This window comes from Molossus molossus, unplaced genomic scaffold, assembly GCF_014108415.1.
Source record: "Molossus molossus isolate mMolMol1 unplaced genomic scaffold, mMolMol1.p scaffold_m16_p_6, whole genome shotgun sequence".
Lineage (NCBI taxonomy): Eukaryota > Metazoa > Chordata > Mammalia > Chiroptera > Molossidae > Molossus > Molossus molossus.
Window position 1 is genome coordinate 346,092 of NW_023425399.1, and position 19,067 is coordinate 365,158.

Genomic DNA, 19,067 nt, shown 5'->3' on the forward strand with positions numbered 1-19,067 from the left:
GTTGGGACACCCCCGGGAAGGTTTGGCTGTGAGAGGTTGGGGCGTCAGCACCCCCTGATCTACGGCTCCCCAGCGTCCCCTGTGGGCCTGGACGCCAGCCTGTCTCCCTCCAGCTACGCCCCGGGACGGTGACACCATTCTGTGCTGCCCCCATGTGGCCGATCCGTTCTCATCACCAAGGAGGGCTCTCGAGGGAACCGTTTGCTGCTTTCCCTGCGTCTCCGTGTCTGGCGGCCTCCAGGGTGGGTTTTGCTGCGTCTCTGCTGGGGACGGGGCCAAGGGGTCACAGAGCCCCCGACGGCCGATTTCACCACCTACGAGCAAGCAGGGTGGGGCCTGGCTGGGGCTCGGACGAGGCGGCTGCAGCTGCCGGGGTGGTGGCTACCCTGCCACCTGGGCTTCTGTCCCAGCAGCGGCTCCAGACCCCCTCACAATGGTCTCTCACCCGAGTGAGCTCACAGGGTGGTGGGGACCCCATGATGGGGCCGTCCTGGGCGGATTTTCTCTCTGGTCTTCGTCCCCCCGTGTGCTCACTGTGCCCGGTGGACCGACTCCACTGTGGCATTGGAGTGGGGGCGGCCACACCGCGCTCCTCACGGCTGAAACGCGTGTCAGTCCCGTCACACACGTGTCCTCACAGCTCAGAGGGAGCTGAGCGCTGAGAAGGGAACCCCACCTCCCGTGTCTGGTGCCTCGGCGACTAGTTCCGGGTGAAGCTGGCAAGCGGAGCTCAGTGTCTCCTTATTTCTAGTATGTTTTCGCCTCTGTGCTCTGGCAGTCTCCTGTGACCCCTTCTCTGGTGAGAATCTGCCCGTCTGTTTTCCGTAGTAGGGGAGAAGTGGGCAGAGTGTTCGCGTCGGGCCGCAGGCTGGTGCCTTGGGCTGTGGCAGGCCCAGCACTCGCCTGCCCGGCTCCCGGGCCCGGGGTTCCGCCGGCGGCGAGGCTGTTCTAACACAGGGTCTTCTGACCCCCTGACCGGGGCCTGGCCCACACTGAAATGCAGACGTCGGTTTCCCCGCACGCGGTGAGGGAGCCTCAGGCCTGTCTCCTCCACCACATCCTGTCTCTGGACGGCCGCCGCGGGCACACCTGCTGACGGTGTTGCGAGGGCCGGGCTCCGTGCCTTGACCGGGCTGGGCTGTCATGCGTGGGTGTGGGGGGCCTGCAGCCTCTGAGGGGGACCCAGGGTGGCGTGTGCTGGGAAGGGACCCGAGTACACATTTGGGGAAAGAAAAAACGACCCCAAACCGGGCTCCACAGCAGAGGGCGCGGGGGTCCCAGTCCTGCCCCCCGCTGCCTGGGCCCTGGAGGGGACGCCGTGGTGCGTGGATGTGGGGTGGTCAGGGCAGTTTTGCAGAAGAAAGGGACTGTCGTCGCAGACGTGCGAGGGAGCCATTCACTCTGCCGCTGGTGCTCAGGCCCTTCCTGCTGGTTCTGGAACCTTCCACAGAAGGGCCCCTGCTCCCAGAGGCCTAAACCCGACAGGTGGCTTCGCCGCTAGGCCGTTCGGCCTGAACGGCTTCTCCTCTGGATTCGGTTGAGCTTCACTCACTTCGCCACCTTGTCGGCAGCAGCCAACGTCCTACCCGTTGTCCTTGCCGCCTGAATGGACGACGTGGAAAAGCAAAGACAGCATCGTTCCTGGCTCAGAGCACGCCCCTGTTTGAGGAGTTGTGTTTGGGGGTGCCCTGATCAGGTGGGACCCTGACCCACGGGTCCTGGGCCGACTTCCCGGGACACCCTGCAGATAAACCAGCCGCGGTGCGTGAGGAGCCCGGGTGTGTGGGACTTGATGCCGCCTCGTCTTGAGACGCACGTGGGCCCAGTCCCCCGTGGTCTTCACCGGAGGGAGACAAAGAGCCCAGGGTGCTGGCGGGCGCCCACCTGGACGGAGCGCAGCCCTTCCTGAAGGCGGGGCCCCGACGCCCGCAGGCACCCCAGCCGCTGCAGCAGGCCCTGTGCAGGTTGTGGCCTGAGGAATGTTCGCTTGGCGTTTGCAGACGGGACCAGGGCCCTTCCAGGTTCTGACGGACACTGGGATTTTAAGCAGTGGCTTGCAGAAGGGCATTTGTTGGGAGCCCGATGGGAGAGGAAGAGCCAACCTGACACGGTGACGTGTGTCTCAGACCCTTCCAAGGCCGCAGGGCTGGTCTCCCTGTCCTTTGACGTGTCTGACTTTCTGGGAGAGAGACCCACCCCGGACAAGTCAGACCGAGGCCCCTGGCAGCCACCGGTGCGGGGGCAGCTGAGAAAAGCACCCACATGCTCACCTCGGGAGAGACCCAGCTTCGCCACACGGCACTCTGCTTGCCCCGCGGAGGTCAAGGTCAGCGCTCCTGGGACTCTGAGCCCCACTGCTGCTCCTTCGGTGGCTGAGACTGGTTTCCTGTGTTCCCAGGACTGGCTCCCACCCAAGTCACATGGGTGCACGTGGTAACCGCGTCCCCTCCACCCTCCGCGCAGCCTGGACTCGAGGCCAGGACAGCCCGGCCCAGCCCAGGTGAGAGGAGAGGCCTCCGGCCCCCCACTGCCGGGTGCGGGTCCCTGTGCGCAGTGTCCTGCCCGTGTGCTTGGGCGTGTGCAGAGCTCTCCGCACGCTCCGTGCGGCCGTCAGTGCGGACCCGTCTCTGGTCGGCGGAGTCCGGAGCTTTCTCAGTAAGTCTCACACTCGCAGTAACACGCTGTGTTGTGGATGAAAATACTTCTCTGAGGCCTCGGTTCAGGAAGCAGTAGGATGCGGGCGCCAGGTGCCCGAGCCGAGCGGCAGGCGGAGCTGGGTCCCCGCTGACCCGCTCAGGACCTCAGACAGGTCCATCCTGCTCTGAGACAGAGGTCTGTTAGGTTCCTGTGTTTCCCTGAGGAAAGAACCCCTTGAAGAAGAGCTTAACCATGTGTTTCGGATTTTGGAGTTAATTGAGTGCTACTCCTCCACGGTTCTTTCGTTTTTAAAAAATTTTTTTCTCTATTGATTTTAGAGAGAGGAAGGGAGAGGGAGAGAGAGAGAAACATGGATGAGAGAGAACATCGACTGACCGCCTCCTGCATGCCCCCCACTGGGGATCGGGCCCACAACCTGGGCATGTGTCCTGACCGGGAATCGAACCGGCGACCTCTTGGTGCAGGGTCGATGCTCAACCACGGAGCCACACCGGCCGGGCTCCACAGTCCTCTCTGACAGGACGGTTCGGGTGACTGTTAACATTCTTGGCATCTGTTTCTCGAAAATTCATTGTAGCCCGAGACTCGAGACAGGCCCTCCTTGTGGTGACCGCACAGGGACCGTGAGTGAGGGACCCAGCGAGCTGCTCCAACAGGCTTGAGCTCACCGTGCCCTGGCGGCATGTGACTGGTCAGCCTCTCGCTGTAGGTCGACCCCTCTTGAGACCTGGAGCCCACTGGGCTGAGCGGTGAGGCCTCCTCTGGACTTGGCTGCAGCTGGCTCCTGGGTGGGTTTCCGAGGGGTCACCAGCCTGTGTGGGATGCGGGGGTGGCTAGTGCCACTCCCCCAGGCCGGCTGGACTCACCCCGAGTCCTGGGCCCTGACAGTTTTACCCCGGAGTCAGCACAGGACCCACGAGGAAAACGCTCCGTGGAACCGAGCAGATGTCTGCGCACTTGGCTGCAGCCAGGCCTGGGGTGCAGGTCCTGGTGGACACTGGCTGGTGGCAGCTGCCGGGACCTGGCTCTAGGCATCCGTGTGCCTTTACAGCAGTCACTCTCCGAATCCTCCGCAGGCAGCCAGCCAGGCGAAGACCTTTAGTGCCCCGCCGGTGGGCAGGTGGGCCAGGTTCACAGCCAGCCTCCAGGTGATGGGACCACGCAGGGCAGAGCAGGCGGAGGGGCAGGGACACACCCCCTCCTCAGGGAGAGGAGCTGAGTAGCTCTGACCCCTCACTTTCTAGAAAGATCCGAGTGTGAAGGACGCAGCCCTGGCTGGAGAAACCCGACTGCTTTTTAGATGGAGCGCCGTGTGTTTGCCGCTGTCCCCTGCGCTGGATGTCAGTTCTGCTTGCTGCACGGGCAGGTGGCTGTGGGCAGGACGGGCTCCAGGACTCAGGATGGAGGGGAGAAGCAGGTGACCCCATACCAGGTTCTGGAGCGTGTTCCAGTGGCGGAGGGTGGGCTTCTGGGCAAGATGTGCCCCTGCCGGTCTGAAAGGCAGCTGCACCCCCCCACAGCCATCCAACCCTGCTGCCACCGCGCTTGGGTGTGGTCCACCTGCAAGCCGTCCCCTCTGCCTGCCCCGGACGCTGCCGTCTTTGCCATCATCACATGAGTTCTGACGACGGGAAAGTTGAGTTTTCAGAAAGGCTCACGCTGTTGTTGCTAAGGCAACTGACGAGCGGTGTCTGCAGAGCTGAGAGCTGAGTCGGCCTGTGTGCCCCCCTCTCCCAAAAGGCCCAGGTAGACTGCGTGCCCCTCTGCACCTGCATGTCGGTTCCGGAGGCGCCTCTCCCCTTTCTGTCGTCCTGGGGGGGTCTTGGCTCCTCAAGCCTCTGTGGCAGGAGGAGCTGGTGTGGACGCCTGACTCGGGGCTGCCCCGTATCGGCTCGGAGCTCACTGCCCGGGACGTGGCCCTGCGGCTGCTTTTATTGTCTTGCTCGGGAAACTTTCCCGGGCAGACGGCGCGTGGATGGGGCCACAAGGAGACCGATTGTGGGGGGTCTGTCTGCGCTGCTGGGCTGAAGGGCTCTGGTCACTTTTCTGAAGCAATTAAACCATGTTCAGACAGGTTTCATCATACATAGAAGAAATAGGTCCGTGCTGGATGGTAAAACAGCGAGGGATGGAAGGAACATTTTTGGAATCAATCGCTGTTAGATTTTGTTCTAATATCTAACATTTTTCTTAAAACTGTGTGGTCATCCCCCCGTGTAGCTTCCAGTAGGTTCATTTGGATATTGCATCCCTTATTTTTGTTGAATTTCTCATTGAAATATTGGTTCTTAGGTGTTGATGTCAAGAGGTGGTGGTGGTGGTTTTTTTTTTTTAATTATCAAAATGTTACTCTTTCTTCAACCTAGAGAATTTCAGTCACGAAGGGCTGGTCCTTCACTTAGGCCAACTCGCGGCCGCAGCCTTGCTTCGTGTTGGCGTTCGTTTCGGGCTCCTCGGCACACGTACCATTGTCGCGGCTCGTGGATGGGTGGCCTCACACCCTTGGGTACACGTGTGGGGGGGTGGGAATGAAGAGTCCTCTACACCCTGGGCGTGTTCACTCACTGATTTCGACTGCGTCTGAAATAATCAGTTTTGACCTCTGCCCATCTGGCAGCTTTATGTAACTCGGGTGCCCAAGAAAACATTCATTTATTTTAAACAAAACCATTTGAATCTCCAGCTCCCACCATGAGTAGCTCTCCCAGGCTTACCCTCCGGTAGAACCCCGACCACGCACACGCGCACACCGTGGTGGGGAGCCCAGCACAGGCGGGACCCAAAGGGTGGTGGTCGGGAGGGACAGACTGTGTTCTCACCGCCGTTTTCTTCGGTACGTTTCCCCAGACGGTGGAGCAGGAAGCAGGCTCAGCCAGGCGTAGCACATTTTGTGCCAAGAAAGTGGCCCGTGTGCTAACTGACAGAACCACGCGACCAAAGCCCACTGGGAAAAGCAGTCAGATGTTGTTGTCACCGGACAGGGCTTGAAGATGTCCCTCGCCCACACCTCAAGGAAGAGGTGAACAAAATGGATGCGACGATGGGGAATTTCGAGAGGAGGGGGATCTACAGAAAAGAGTGACGTGAACATTCTGGAACTGAAAGTCAGTATCGGAAAGTGAGAATTCCTTGCATCGTTCAACAGCAGGGCGGAAACAGCAGGAGACAGGGTTGGTGAACTGGAAGACAGAGACACGGAAACATCCACAGTAAAGCTCAGGAAGAGAAAAGGAGAGAGAGCAAAGAGACACACGGAACACAGAGAGCACGTATAATGTGTGTAATCGGGGTTCCCAAGCGCGGGAGAAAATGGAGCAGGAATGGAATCACCGTGAAGAGACGGTGACAGAACTTTCCCAAATGGATAACAGATGTCAATCTGTAGTTTCAAGGAGCTTTGTAAACCCAAAGCAGAATGAAGACCAAAGTAGAACAATAGCAACAATGACCCAAAAAGCATACAAAAAAAACCTAAACAACAACAAAAAAACAATATCTGCTCCTGGCTGGTGAGGCTCAGTTGGTGTTGAGTATTGTCCTTGCTCTGAAAGGTCACCAGTGTAAGTGCCAGTCAGGGCACATACCCAGATTTTGGGTTTGATGCTGGGGTCCTTGGTCAGGGTGTGTACAGGAGGCAACCGACAGGTGTTTTTCTCTCACATCAGTTTCTCTCTTTCTCTTTGTCTCCCTCCCTCTCCCTTCCTCTCTCTGATATCAATAACAACATATATTTTTCCTTCTTTATTGATTTTAGAGACAGAGGAAGGAAGAAGGAGAGAGAGATAGAAACATTGATTGGCCACCTCCTACATGTCCCCCACTGGGAATTTGGCCCACAACCTGGGCATGTGTCCTGACCGGGGATCGAACCGGCGGCCTCTTGGTGCAGGGTCGACGCTCAACCACTGAGTCACACTGACCGGGCTAAAACATATTAAAAAAAAACAAACAAAAAAAGAATATCTGGGAACACATTATAGTCAAACTCTTGAAAACCAAAGACAAAAACATCCTAAAGACAGTCAGAGAATAAAAACACTTCTTTCAGAGGAACAGGCTGAGAGCTGACGTTTCAGTAGAAACTACAGAAGCTGAGACAGTGAGTGTCGTCACTCAAGGTCTGCCAACGTCGAATTCTATACCCAGCAAACATGTCCTTCAGAAATCAGGCCTGTGTGAGGACATCATTGTGCAAAGTGAAAGAACTTGTTGCAGCTGACAAGACACACCAACAACAGCCTAAGGCCAAAGGAACGTGCCCCAGACAGAAGCCCAGACGGAAGTGAGGATCAGGGATGCCAGGGGTGACTGTGGGTCCAATAGAAATAGTCAGGACGTTGAGAGTCATGTTTCTAGTTCTCTGTGGGTCTTTTTTAAAAAAATATGCTCTTACGGATTTTTGAGAGAGAGAGGGAAGGAAAGGGAGAGATAGAAACATCGATGTGAGAGAGAAACATCCATCGGCCGCCTCCTGCACGCCCCCTATTGGGGATTGAGCCGGAAACCCGGGCATGTGCCCTGACCAGGAATCGACCGGGGACCTCTCTGTCCATGGGACGGCGCTCAATACAGTGAGCCACACTGGTCGGGCGCCTGTGGGTTTTTAGCGGGAACCGAACCCGGGTCTCTCCGGACCGCAGGCTGACGCTCTAACCACTGAGCCAAACTGGCCAGGGCGGGGCCTGTGAGTTTTTAAAAAAACACAGATAGGAATGTAATACCTGACCGACCAGGCAGGTCTGGGTCAACGCGTGCATCCTAGGAGGTGTGCCCCTGGCAGAGAGCTTCCGGGTGTGCCTGGTTGGGGCCCCTGGCAGAGAGTCGCTCTGTGACGTGCTAGAAAACCCGGGAATCTGGTTGCTCGATCATTTTGACACTCTTCGAGAGCTCTTGGGAGACACGAGATGACTCTTTGAGAAGCAGATCAGACTGCTGCACTGATCTCCCCACAGCTAAGCGCCGTGTTTCAGGAACATGCTGCCAGGCGAGGGCCAGCTTCGCGACGCATGTCCAGGGGCCACTGTGCTGGGGGCCACAGGCCATGCTTCCTGGAGGTGAGGGAGAGGGGCCCCTGCCTGTGCCATGGCGGGTGGTCCAGGGGCGGGCGTGTGAGCTTATGGAAACCAGCTGGTCCATCTTCCAGACAGCTGCCCCGCCCCCAAAGGGCCCAGGGTCACCGTTCTGCTCTCCTGGGCTGTGACTGCCTCCCTCTCAGCACCTGCAGGACGGTTGTGACCATGGGTCTGAGGGTGCAGCCAGAGGCCACCCTGCCCTGACTGGCTGTCCCCCGTCCTGTGGTGGTCATTCCGGCAGCTGCCTGCAGCTGTGTCCAGTGTTCTTGTCGCTCGGTCTGTCCTCTGGGTGCCGAGGGCCCGGGAAGCTGCATCCTGGTGCCGGAGGGCAGAAGCCCACTACCGGGCTCCTCGCTCCGTGGAGACTGTGCCTGAGGGCCTTGGGCTGCTCTCAGCTGTCCTGGAGAAACCCAGGCAGACTTTGGGTTTCTGGGGTGCTGGGGGACTCCCTGTGGGCTCAAGAGGGGGTGACTGTGGTGTCTGGGCTGTCCCAGTGCCCAGTGGGGCCCTGTGCAATGAGGCCGACATCTGGGACCCCAAACCCCAGCCGCCACAAGAGACCACCTGAGAAGAGGAAGGGGCACCTCTGGGGGCAGGGCTGGTCCTGGTGTGGGTCCGACCCCCTGGGTGGCCCTCGGGGACCCATGGGGGTTTCTTGAAATGGGAAAGTTAGACCGGGGATGAGCCTCATTCCGAGGCAGAGGCTGCTTGCTGTTCTCACTGCGTGTGGGGGGACCTGGCCTCTCACCGGCCCGCGTTGGTGGGTGGGGCACTTCCCTGCGGGGACCGGGGTTCCCTGCAGGGACCATCCCTCTGGGCGTTCACAGGGTGGAGGTGGGGCCTTGGGCGCTGTGAGCAGAGCTGTGAGCTCAGGGCTGTCCTCTGGCTTGCCCTGGGCGGAACCGTGTTTCTGCTGATTGAATGTGTGGATTTCGCTGTTTTAGATGCTGACTTGTCAGGTGTCAGCTGTCTGAGAGGTGGACGCAGTTGCCTCTGGCCTTCGCCTGGCTGTCGGCACCTGGGACACCTGTGCCCGGGTGGGGAGCGGGGCCGCGGGCGGACAGCGTGCGGGGCGCGTTGGAGGGCCGTTGGCGACCCGCTCTGTGTTGTCTTCCAGTCAACGAGTTCACGGTCATCAGGAAGAAGTTCAAGTGCCCCTACTGCAGCTTCTCGGCCATGCATCAGTGCATCCTCAAGCGCCACATGCGCTCCCACACCGGCGAGCGGCCCTACCCCTGCGAGATCTGCGGGAAGAAGTTCACGCGGCGCGAGCACATGAAGCGGCACACGTTGGTGAGTGCGGGCAGGGGGCCCAGGCACAAGTGGAGAGGGGCAGAGGGCTTTGGGGTGATGTCTCGAGTTGAGGAATCTTGGGGGCATCCAGAGTCGTCTATGGGGTGCACAGGCTTTGCTGGACACCCGTGACATGCTGACCTGCTGACCATCGGAAGCAGACCCACCAGGAAGCCTGACAGGGCAGAGCCATCCAGGCCGGTCTGGAGGGTGCATATCAGATCCGTGAGGGTGGTCCCGACAATTGGGTGACAGTCTGGGGAGTGTGGCAAGACCCTCAGGCTTGACTCCTGACCGGGCGGCCACGGGAGCAAGCAGGGTCTTTGCTACGGGTGTCTGTCGATGTGCTGAGCAGAGCCCACCACCTGGGCCCGAGCACAGTGCAGGGGCTCGGGCTGCGTCGGGGTCCCATTAGGACTTGGCTGTAGTTGGACCTTCTGGTCTGCCCTTCACACCAGGCAGCCTTAGCAGGTTGTTTGCTTGTCTAGCCCAACGGGGACACTGATTTGGGGTGAGGACACCTAGGGGAGATCCCTTGAGATCAGGTCAAAAAGCTGGAAGGGAGAATAGCTCTGGGAGTGGGCGCCCCCTCCCGGCTGACTGAGAGAGGCTCATGCCCCCCCGCTGGCCCCATGAGCCACAGTTAGGGAGTGTGTCAGAGAGGACATGCCCTGGGCAGGCCCTGGCCTTCCCTGCTCCCCAGGTGGGCTCCAGCCGGGACTGCAGAGGCAGGTTGGCAGCCCAGGAGCACAAAGCCCCCTCAATGCCCCCTCTACGCCCTGACTTAGAATCCCCCCTTCTCCAGCGGCTTCTGCTTCTGCTCCATCCAGAGTGAACCCCAGGGCTCCCTTCGGCCAGTGCTTGACACAGAGAGAGATGTATCTCCCGCCAGAGGGAAGTGTATCTTTTTGTTTGTTACACTAACAAGTGCTGGGAAGTGGGTAACATGAATTGCTACGTTTCTCCCCCCAGTCACCTGGTAAATTGATTTCTAAATAATCCCACTGAAGTGGAAGGGCATTTGTGGGCTGGGTTGCGATGGCACTGACGGAAACGCAGGAATTTCAGCGGAGTTATGTGAGAAGCTGGAAAAATAGTTTGCAACGAACCCCTGGACGTGTGAAAATCAAAACTGATCTCGATCGAATGAAGACTTATATTTAGTTAGAAAAAGTTGGAATGAGTCAGTGACCTTAGAACACACATTGTTGATCAAAGGAAACTAACTCATGGAATAACCTTTATAGACAGAGCCTATAAATCAGAGTTGACTGAAGGAACGTCTGTGGCTGATTCTGATGTTTAATAGGAATCCCAGCATCTGTTACAAGTAATTGGTCACAACTAGAGGTGTTTTTAGGCTGATTACCCTGGTTTCACTGGGCATCCCCTGGGAACATTCACAGTTGTTGTTGTTTTTTTTTTTTTAAATAACTTTACATTTAATTTTTCCATGACAGGTTACATTCAGTACTATTTTGTATTAATTTCAGGCACCCAGTATAGTGGTTATACCATCATGTACTTTACAAAGTGTTCCCCCCGACATTTCCAGCACTCCCTGGCACCTTGCATAGTCCGGGAAGCTACAGCTTTTCTTTAGCAAAACCACATTTGCCGTCAGTGAACAGTGATCCTTGTGGAGGGTCAGGGTCCGCATTGCCCACTCACCTGGAAATTTTATCCCAGATTTATGGCTGGGCTTCAGGGAGGGTCAGAAATCCCTGAAAATGTACTTGGAACATGAGGGTTGTTTTCCTCTGATTTAGAGGACTTCTCCTTTAATTTCTCCAGGGTCCCTGACCCCGAGGAGGTGGCTGGGTCCTGTCCAGCAGGCATCTCGAGCCATGGTTACCATGGTGCCCGCATCCCTCCCTCCCCCTCCCTTCCATTAGTGCATGTGGATAAGCGCCGGCCATCTGGTCCTGGCCCGAGTGCCCTTGCTGCTCCCTGTCCTGGTGCAGCCCGAGCTCCCTGCAGCTGGCACCCAGGCTGCCCACGGCCCTGCTCCGGGACAGTTTCTTTGAGATTGGGCCTTGAGTTTTTGTTCTTTGTTGGGGAAGAGTTAAAGAACTCCCGGATTTAAAATGTGTCCCACAAACCAAAGGCCCCGGAGGGTCCAGGAGACCCTGTTACTAGAACCAGACCCCCGGAGGGGGTGTGCAGTGCCTTGCTCCAAGGGCCTCACCCAGCTTCCCGTAGATGGTGTGGCAGGAGGACCGTCCGGGGACGCCAGGGCGGGAAGCCGGGGAACGCCCAGGACACCCCGCTTACGCCCCCGCTCACAGCCCTGCTCACGGCCGCCTGTCCCTGCAGGTGCACAGCAAGGACAAGAAGTACGTGTGCAAGCTGTGCAGCCGCGTGTTCATGTCAGCCGCCAGCGTGGGCATCAAGCACGGCTCGCGGCGCCACGGCGTGTGTGCTGACTGCGCGGGCCGCGGCCTGGCCGGGCCGCTGGATGCCGGCGGGGCCGAGGGCTCCCCGGAGCTCTTCTCCGGGGACGGGCCCTACCTGGAGGACCCCGACGACCCCCGCGGGGAGGGCGAGGAGGAGCTGGGCGAGGACGAGGACGATGTCGGCCTGGCCCAGGAGGACACGCTGCTGGGGGACGACAAGGATGAGGAGGACTCGCCGCCGGGGCCTCGCAGCCCCTCGGGGGGTCCCGACAAGGACTTTGCCTGGATCTCCTAGGCACCTGGGCTGGGCACTGGGGTGGTGGCAGTGCCACCCCTCCACCTGTGTGTGTGTGCTTAGGGGTCTCCCTCGCCCGGGGCGGGGCCCTCTGACCCCTCACAGCCTCTCCTCCGGGCCCCCCTTTATTCTGCTCCTGCCCCCCCCAGATATATACAGAGAAGCCGGCCCTGTGGTCTCAGAAGCAGGTGTGGGGGCTCTGGGACCAAACACGAAGTTGGTGGGGTGCAGGGCGGGTTCCCACCTGTCATCTCGGCAAACAGAGGGTCCCCGGCAGGTGCTTGTGGGGGGAGCGGCAGGGGGCCTGTGTGGCCGGCCTGGCCTTGGGTGTGTGTGGTGCAGTGGCCAGGTCTGGGTCAGCAGTGCTCTGGGGTTGAGTGTGACCCTGAGGTCACGGGTCCGAGAGCTGAGGAGTTCTGCACCCACCCACAGCATCCAGGCCCCAGTCCTCCCCCGCCCCAGCTCCTTCTCAGCAGCCCCTCACTGCCTGTACCCTTTGCCTTCGAGGCCCGCCTGCCCCTGGGCCACCTGCAGAGCCAGGTCCAGTGTACAGAAAGCCGAGGCCCTCGGCCTCTGGGCTTTGGTGCTCAACACAAAACAGCTGCGGAAGCCCCGCTGGGGCCACGGGCTCCCAGGTGCTAACTTCTGGAGGAGGCGGGGGGGGGGGGGCTTGGGGTCCTGTCAGGGGTTCCACTCTTTGTTCCGTGTGCACTTCCTTGGGGAGCCTGGGGCGGCCTCGTCCCCTGGCCCTGCCCGCCCTGTCGCACCCAGGCCCCTCCTGCCTGCCTTGCTGCTAACACTGGAGTCAGTGCCCCGCCCGCCGCCTGCGCACGCCTCCCTCTGGGTAACCAAACCTCCAAGCAGAGACGGTGAGGCAGTCACAGTCATCGTCTGGCATTATTTTTCTCACTTGACACACATGCGGACTTGTCTGTCCCTGAGCTTGTTGCCAGGTCCCCTCGCTGTCTTTTCAAACACGCTCACGACCTGGTCTCCGCTTTGTTCCGAGAGCGAAGGGCAGAGGCTCCGCGCGTGTGTGGCTGCTGGGCCAGGACAGACCCCGTCTGTCCTCTTCCTGGTCGGGCTGCTCTGGCTCCACTGTCACTCAGACCGTCCACCTCTCGCCACCTGCTCGGTGCAGCCCTCTGCCTCAGCCCCGCCCCCTGCAAGGACCCGAGGGTGCCAGAGAGGCCAGGTTTTCTTCTCTTTCCCCACAGACTCTGAGCCAAATGGCTTTTACCAAGTTTTTTATTGGGTCACATCTATTCCCTCCAGGTGGAACACCCCACAAGCCCTCATGTAGGCTCCTGTGCCCCCGAGGGCACAGCCCAGCCCTGGCCTCCTGCTGGGGTGGGGTGGGGGACCCGGCTGGCTCCAGTGGGAGTGTGGGACGCGGTGCTGTCCTCCAAGTCCTGAGCCCAGGGGAGAAGTCGCTGCTTTTGCTTTCACTTATTTATTTTTAAAATAAAATCAGCCACCCGTCCTATCTATCGGTTAGAAGAGGGCACTCTCCAAGGAGCTGTGGCCTGGAGGTACTCCCTCAGCTGGGGACATGTGAGGTCCTGACGCTGGTGTGTTTAAAGGGCCAAGGTTGTCCCCAACAGGAGGCCCCCCCACGCTGCCAGCTCTTCCCGCAGAGGGTGAGCCAGGCCCTGCGGGGGCTTCTGGACGTGCTCCCTGCCGATCACTAGTGGGGCAGGGCCGAGCCTCCACTGGACTCTCAGAACTTGTACCTCCCCCCACTTTCTAGCCTCTTTTCTAAACAGACCTACTTTCTTAGAAAACGCACTTGGAAACCAGACCTTTGCTGCCGACAGGGGTCTCTGGGTTTTGTACCGGTCCCACCTCTCAGGCCGCCCTGCCCACGCCCAGGCTGCCACCTCCACACTCAGGACCCCAGAACGTCTTGCTCTTTCTGACCTGCTCGCCGCCCCTGCTGACCTTCGGGGGGTTGCTGCCCGTGCCACAGAGGCATCCTGTTCCTTAGAACCAACACTGTACTGGAAAAGCGGGGGCCCATGTCCTGCCGAGCCCCTGCGTTCGCGGTCGGCCGGGTCGTCGGCGGGATGGAGATGAACACGTCACCTCTCAGGAGGTGTGGAGGGAAAGGCGTGTCAAGAGTTTTTTATGTGACTGATTTTTTTTTTTTTCAAATCAATGTTTAAGCTAATAAATATTTTTTTTATGAAGAGGAAAAACTGTGTAGATTACATTTCACACTTTGTACTTTTCTGTTTGTGTCTGTCTGTATTTTGGTGTTTGCAACACCAAAGTGGAAAAACACAGCCCGCTGGGTGGTGAGTCCTTCAGGGGCGGGGGGCGGGGAACCCCGACTTTTGTACTAAGCTCTGGATCCTGACCAGGGTGTTTCTTTGGACCCTGGGTTTTGGGAAACAGTCACAACACTGCCAGGACTCCGTAGGGACCTCGACTCAAGACACAGCTACTGCTTCCAACTTTGCACATTTTTCTTTATAAAAAAAACCGAGAAAATGCAAAAACTGGAACTTTTTGCAATATGATGAGAGATGATCTTATTTTCGCTCATTCTGTGACCTGTGCAGCTCTTCGAAAGCCATACTTTGTGGTTGTTTTTTAGACCCTCTGTTGTGTTTCGTGTGCGGCCCTTTCAGGACTACTTGCAGTGAGGGTGCTGTGTGTGTGCTTTTCTTAAATATTTATTTTTTCAACATGCTTTCAACCTGTCAACGAAAACCAGACAGACAGAAAAAGGGCAGTGTTTGAAGATTGTTGATTTTTTTTTTTTTTCTGGGGATAATCTATATTATACTGACTTTATATCACTTGTTATAAACCTGTGTTGTACTGGAGATGTGGTTGATATCCGGGGAAGGTTCCGCAGCCGGTCGGCGCGAAACCAGAGCTCTGTGTCCACGCCGCGGTTGCGCAGGTGCACAGTATCTTCTCTGGTGGTCTTGCGATTTCTTACCTGCCCGGGCTCCGGCCTGCCTGTGGGTTTCCTTTCTGTGACGGGATTAGCGTAGACATTCTTGCAAAGCGATCACTTTCAATAAATTGGGAACTTGCTGCTCGAGCAGACGCCTCGTGTGTGTTTCAGACAGGGTCCCCTCCTGTAGCCCCACACCCAGTGGAGGTGGCCAGTGACCCCAGCCCTTGGTGGGCCTTTCCGGATCGCCCAGCCCCGCACCGGGCCTGTGGTGGGGTCCCAGATCCATGCCCTTTCCCCCCTAGAAGGCAGACACCGCTTCTGGAAAAACCCCAAATCTTTAATTTTTCTCCTCGCCTGGCACAGCCCAGACGCAAGACACCTGAGCTTCACAAATGGTACAAATGTCAGCCCCAGGGCCCTTGAACCATCAGGATAAGTGCGGTGGGGGAGGCCCCTCCTGACCCCCCTCAAAGTGCATCCAGGTCTGGCTCCCACGTGGCCTCAAAGCCGGGCCCATCAGCACCCTTGACAAGTCCATGGACAGGCAGGGAGGGCGGCCACCCTAGGGACCCTGGTGTGGCTTTAGTGCAAAAGCCTGGTTTTTTCAGAGGCACTTTGAGTGGTGGGACCTCTCCCACCTCTGGGGATCCAGGGTCACTGACGCCCCTCCCCCACTAAGAAAGCAGAGCCTGCAGGTGGGAGCGGCCCCGGAGGGGCTCAGGCCACGGCGCTCAGGCCACGAAGCGCTGGCAGGCCTTCTTCCAGCGGCAGGCCGAGCACCACAGGTCCCGGCGCTCCATGCCGTACACTTTCCGGCACTTCTTGGCGTCACCTCGGGGCTTCCTAGGGGAACACACAGGGGCATGGGGTGCTGTTGGGGTGGGACCCTCCCCGCCTGCCACCTGCCCCTCCATACACACGCACCTCAGGTTGGCAGTAAGCTTGGAGGGTAAGGCTGACACACAGGCTCCGGCTGGGCTGGGCTGTGGCTGCAGCTGGGTGGGTGCCAGGCAGCCCTGGAAGGAGACGCAGCTGAGGTGTTGCTCCCTTCCGGGGCATTCCCGGGATCCACCCCAGCTGCTGCCTGTGACCTCACCCACCTGGTAGGAGTGGTCGCTGTGGCACACCTGGGGTGGGGGTAAGGTCAGCGGGTGCAGCAGGCTGGGCAAGGCTGGGGGCTCCGGCAGCTCCAAGTGGGGGAAGGTGGGTGGCAGGGAGGCCATCGGGGACATTGGGGTCAGGCTGGACAGCCCATCGGTCAGCACCTCCAGACCAATGTCCAATTCCGTGTAGTAAAAGTCCTCCTCGCCATCACTCTGCTCTGACTCTGCCTGCCGCCTGCTGGGGGCAGAAGAGGTGGGAGCTGAAGTGCGGGCCACCTGGCCTGCCCCACCCCCAGCTCTCGACCCCACGCACCCCAGGTGCACCAGGCGGATGTGTCTCTGCATCCCGGAGGCCGTGCTCAGCACCTTCCCACAGCGCTTCCACAGACACTGGAACAGGACCTGCATTGAGCTCTGGGCAACAAGGGCTGGTGGTTAGGCTGGGCCTCCCGTGCCCAGCCCACCCTGAGCATTGCCCCTTCGTGCTTACTTTCCTCTTCCGAGGGGCAGGCTCCCCGAACAGGAACGCTGCCTCGGGGGGCAGAGGGGGCGATGGGGAAGAGGGAGAGGACTGCTCACTGGCTGGGTCCCAGCCCCAGTCCCCGCTGCTGCTGCTGCTGCTGTAGCTGCCTGCCGGCTGCACCAGGGTCTCAGGCCAGGGCTCCAAGCAGGCCTCTGCGGGGACAGGCCAGACCAGTGTCAGAAGCTCAGTGGGCTCAGGCTGCTCTGCACAGGCTACCGGCTGTGAGCCCCTGACTCAGCCTTTGCCTGTTCATCTGTTCACAGGTAAGTTTGGTGGAGACACAGTCTCTTGGAAGAGGTGGTGGCCAGAAGGAGCTGGCTAGGCAGCTTGGGGGCTAACCTCCCTAGAACAGGGAAGGATACGTGGTGAGATGCTGGGCCAGCCAAGTGGAGATGCCTGCAGGCCTGGGGTACTGGGGCTTTGGCCTCAGTGAGAGCATTGGGGGTCCTCAGGTCCATGTGTTTGGAAGGTGGTATTGCCGGGCAGGGGTCTCTGTTTGCACCTCCCCCCTTAAGGTCCTGAAGACACAGTAGCCCTGGGCCCTGCCCCCAGTCCTACCCGATGCCAGGCCTCTAAGTCTCACCTGTGCTGAAGGCTGCAGCTGGGGGCCTCAGCGGGAGGGGGCTGGTGGACAGGCTTGTGAGGGCTGCGGCAGCCATGACCTCATCCAGCCGGGCTTTTGCTCGGGGGACTCTGGAGGAAAAGGGGGTGGGGGGGAGCAGGTGGGGCCCAGCAAGTACTCCAGACCCCTCCCCTGGTCAGACACACACGTGCAGGCCTGGGCACGTGTATGTGCACACCAGGCACTGCAGGCGCTGGGCTGGGCGGCAGGCCCAGCTCCACCCCCAGCTCGGGTTGCAGAGCCCAGATCTCCAGGAACAGGGCCTGGGCTAGGGTCTCCCTGAAGCCTGGTCGTCTGCAGCCTGGGCTGTGTTCCCCGGTGCCCCCTTCAGACCCTGGTGCTGGACAGGGGTCTGAGGCCCCACCAGTGGACCAGGGCACAAGAGGCCCAGCCCTCCCCCAATCACACATTAACTAGGGTTGTGCAACAGCAGCTGTGGGCCTAGGGCCAGGCCTGGGGGGGCGGGAAGAGTTGCAGAGAGCAGCCAACAGTCAGCAGCAGCCAGGGGAAACGGCTCCAAGCACAAGCGGGTCCCCAGGCCCCAGCAGGGCGGGACCAGAGCCTGCCCCTGGCTGAGCTGCCAGCCCAGGGTGTCCGGCACCCAAGAGGGTTTCACAGCAGGGCTGGGGAGATGGCGGTCAGAAGTCCCAGGATCCCTGGGCAGTTGATCTTACGCGGGCCACACAGCCTCTACTGCAGAGACTGACAGCGGCCCCCTCCCAGCTGAGCTCTGGCCCCAGCATTGGAGCGGGACAAGGGATACTATCACACTGATAATTTCTGCTCAACTCAGGGCTGGAGAGCTGGGGGTGGCCAGAAATTCAGGTCGGAACCCTGACCTGCCCGCCAACGAGGACCCCGTGGGGTGTAGGGATGGCACGTGCCCGCGCCCCACCCACCACCCTTGCACACCAGGGCGCACGTGTACGCACGCCCACCTCGGCCTGGCCCGAGGCTCACCTGTGCGCTGGCACCGGGATGTGCGCCGACGGCGTCGGGGGCCCAGCTGCCGCTGCCGCCCCCGCCCACGTCCCGGGGGCCCGTGGCTCTGGCTCCTGCGCAGGAGCGAACTCCGAGCCCGCCAAGCCGCCGCCCACGGCAGGGCCCTGCGGACCGGACGTGCTCAGCGGAGGCAGCGCCCCGGGGACCCCAGCCCCCACCCGAATCCCCTCGTTACCCCCAAACCGGCTGCGGCCGGCGTGCCCCGCCCCCGGCCCCGCCCCTGGCCCCGCGCAGCGGGAAGCGGCACCGGCGGCCTGGCCCCGCGGCTCCGCGGACACACACGGGCCGCCGCCCCGCCCCCGGGAGCCCGAAGTTTGTGCAGCCCCGACGCCATCTTTGCAGCGAGCGCACTCTGGCGCCCGTCCCGGCGCCCGGTACCTGCGGCGGCGCAGGCACCGACACAGGCGCGGCCGCGGGTTCCGGGCCGGCGCCGCGGGGCAGGGGGTGCCCGCAGCTCGGGCCGGGCGCCGGGGGGCGCTCGGCCTCCATGGCCCGCCGGCCAGGCGCCGAGGCTGCAGCGGCGAGGGCGGACGCTCGGGACGCGGCCCCGGGCCGGGCCGGGCTGGCCGGGCCGCCGACCCCCGCCCTGGATCGGCAGCCGCCCGCGCCGCTCTGCCCCGAAGCTGCGGCCGGCCCCGCCCCCGGCGCTCGGCCCCGCCCCCGGCGCGTGCCAATTGGTCTGCATTCTGTATCAACATTCCGCGGTGACCGTGTTCGGGCCCGACCGCGCTCCCATTGGCCTGCGGTCCGAGGCCACGCCCCACCTAGGCCCCGCCCCGGACCCGCTGCTCCCGCGCTGGCCAGGAGAGGGGGCCCCACTCGCGACGCCGCCCGCCCGTCGGCTCCTTGGCCTCGGTGGATGCCCGGCCTGCGCGCCCCGGACACGGCGGAGGGCCGGCTCCCTCTCAGGGTGCCCGCGCGCGGAGCTGCCAGTCGGGGAAGGGCCCACGTCTCTTGGCGGGGTTCCTCAGGACAGGTTATTCTTTAACGCACGACTACCCACCTCCCCCACCCCTTATGTAACCCCTGGGCTGGGTGGCCCGAGCTCTCCCTTGGTGTTCCGGGACCAAGTCCGACCCTAGGGTGGCCACCCTGCCGACCGGCGGCACCCCCTCTAAAGCCAACCTGGCCTGGGGACACCATCCCTAATCTGGTGTCTCTCCCCACACTGTCTTGTGAGCCTGGGTGACAG

General features: G+C 60.7%; 2 protein-coding genes across 2 annotated transcripts in view; one reads left to right on the forward strand and one right to left on the reverse strand.

Annotated features, from left to right (window-relative positions):
* The window catches only part of ZBTB46 (zinc finger and BTB domain containing 46), a 41,842-nt gene extending 30,073 nt beyond the window's left edge, over window positions 1–11,769 (forward strand). The window contains exons 4-5 of the mRNA XM_036245505.1: window positions 8,848–9,023; window positions 11,340–11,769. Of these exons, the coding sequence (XP_036101398.1) occupies window positions 8,848–9,023; window positions 11,340–11,714 (551 nt within the window). The 3' untranslated portion in view covers window positions 11,715–11,769. The remainder of the gene's footprint in view (window positions 1–8,847; window positions 9,024–11,339) is intronic.
* Window positions 11,770–14,959: 3,190 nt separating this feature from the next.
* SLC2A4RG (SLC2A4 regulator) lies at window positions 14,960–18,364 on the reverse strand. Its single transcript, XM_036244627.1, has 8 exons — window positions 18,254–18,364; window positions 17,834–17,979; window positions 16,835–16,944; window positions 16,219–16,403; window positions 16,042–16,142; window positions 15,726–15,963; window positions 15,550–15,641; window positions 14,960–15,468 (listed from the first exon to the last, which is right to left on the reverse strand). Exons 1-8 carry the CDS (start codon window positions 18,362–18,364, stop codon window positions 15,357–15,359), a joined length of 1,095 nt encoding a protein of 364 aa, XP_036100520.1. The 3' UTR covers window positions 14,960–15,356.
* Window positions 18,365–19,067: the final 703 nt, after the last annotated feature.

Coding starts and splice junctions, on each gene's coding strand:
- SLC2A4RG (XM_036244627.1), bottom strand. CDS start 18,364: ATGGAGGCCGAGCGCCCCCCGGCGCCCGGCCCGAGCTGCGGGCACCCC. Junction 16,945..17,833: donor ATCCCGGTGCCAGCGCACAG/GTGAGCCTCGGG, acceptor CTTTTCCTCCAG/AGTCCCCCGAGCAAAAGCCC. Junction 16,404..16,834: donor AGCTGCAGCCTTCAGCACAG/GTGAGACTTAGA, acceptor CTGTCCCCGCAG/AGGCCTGCTTGGAGCCCTGG.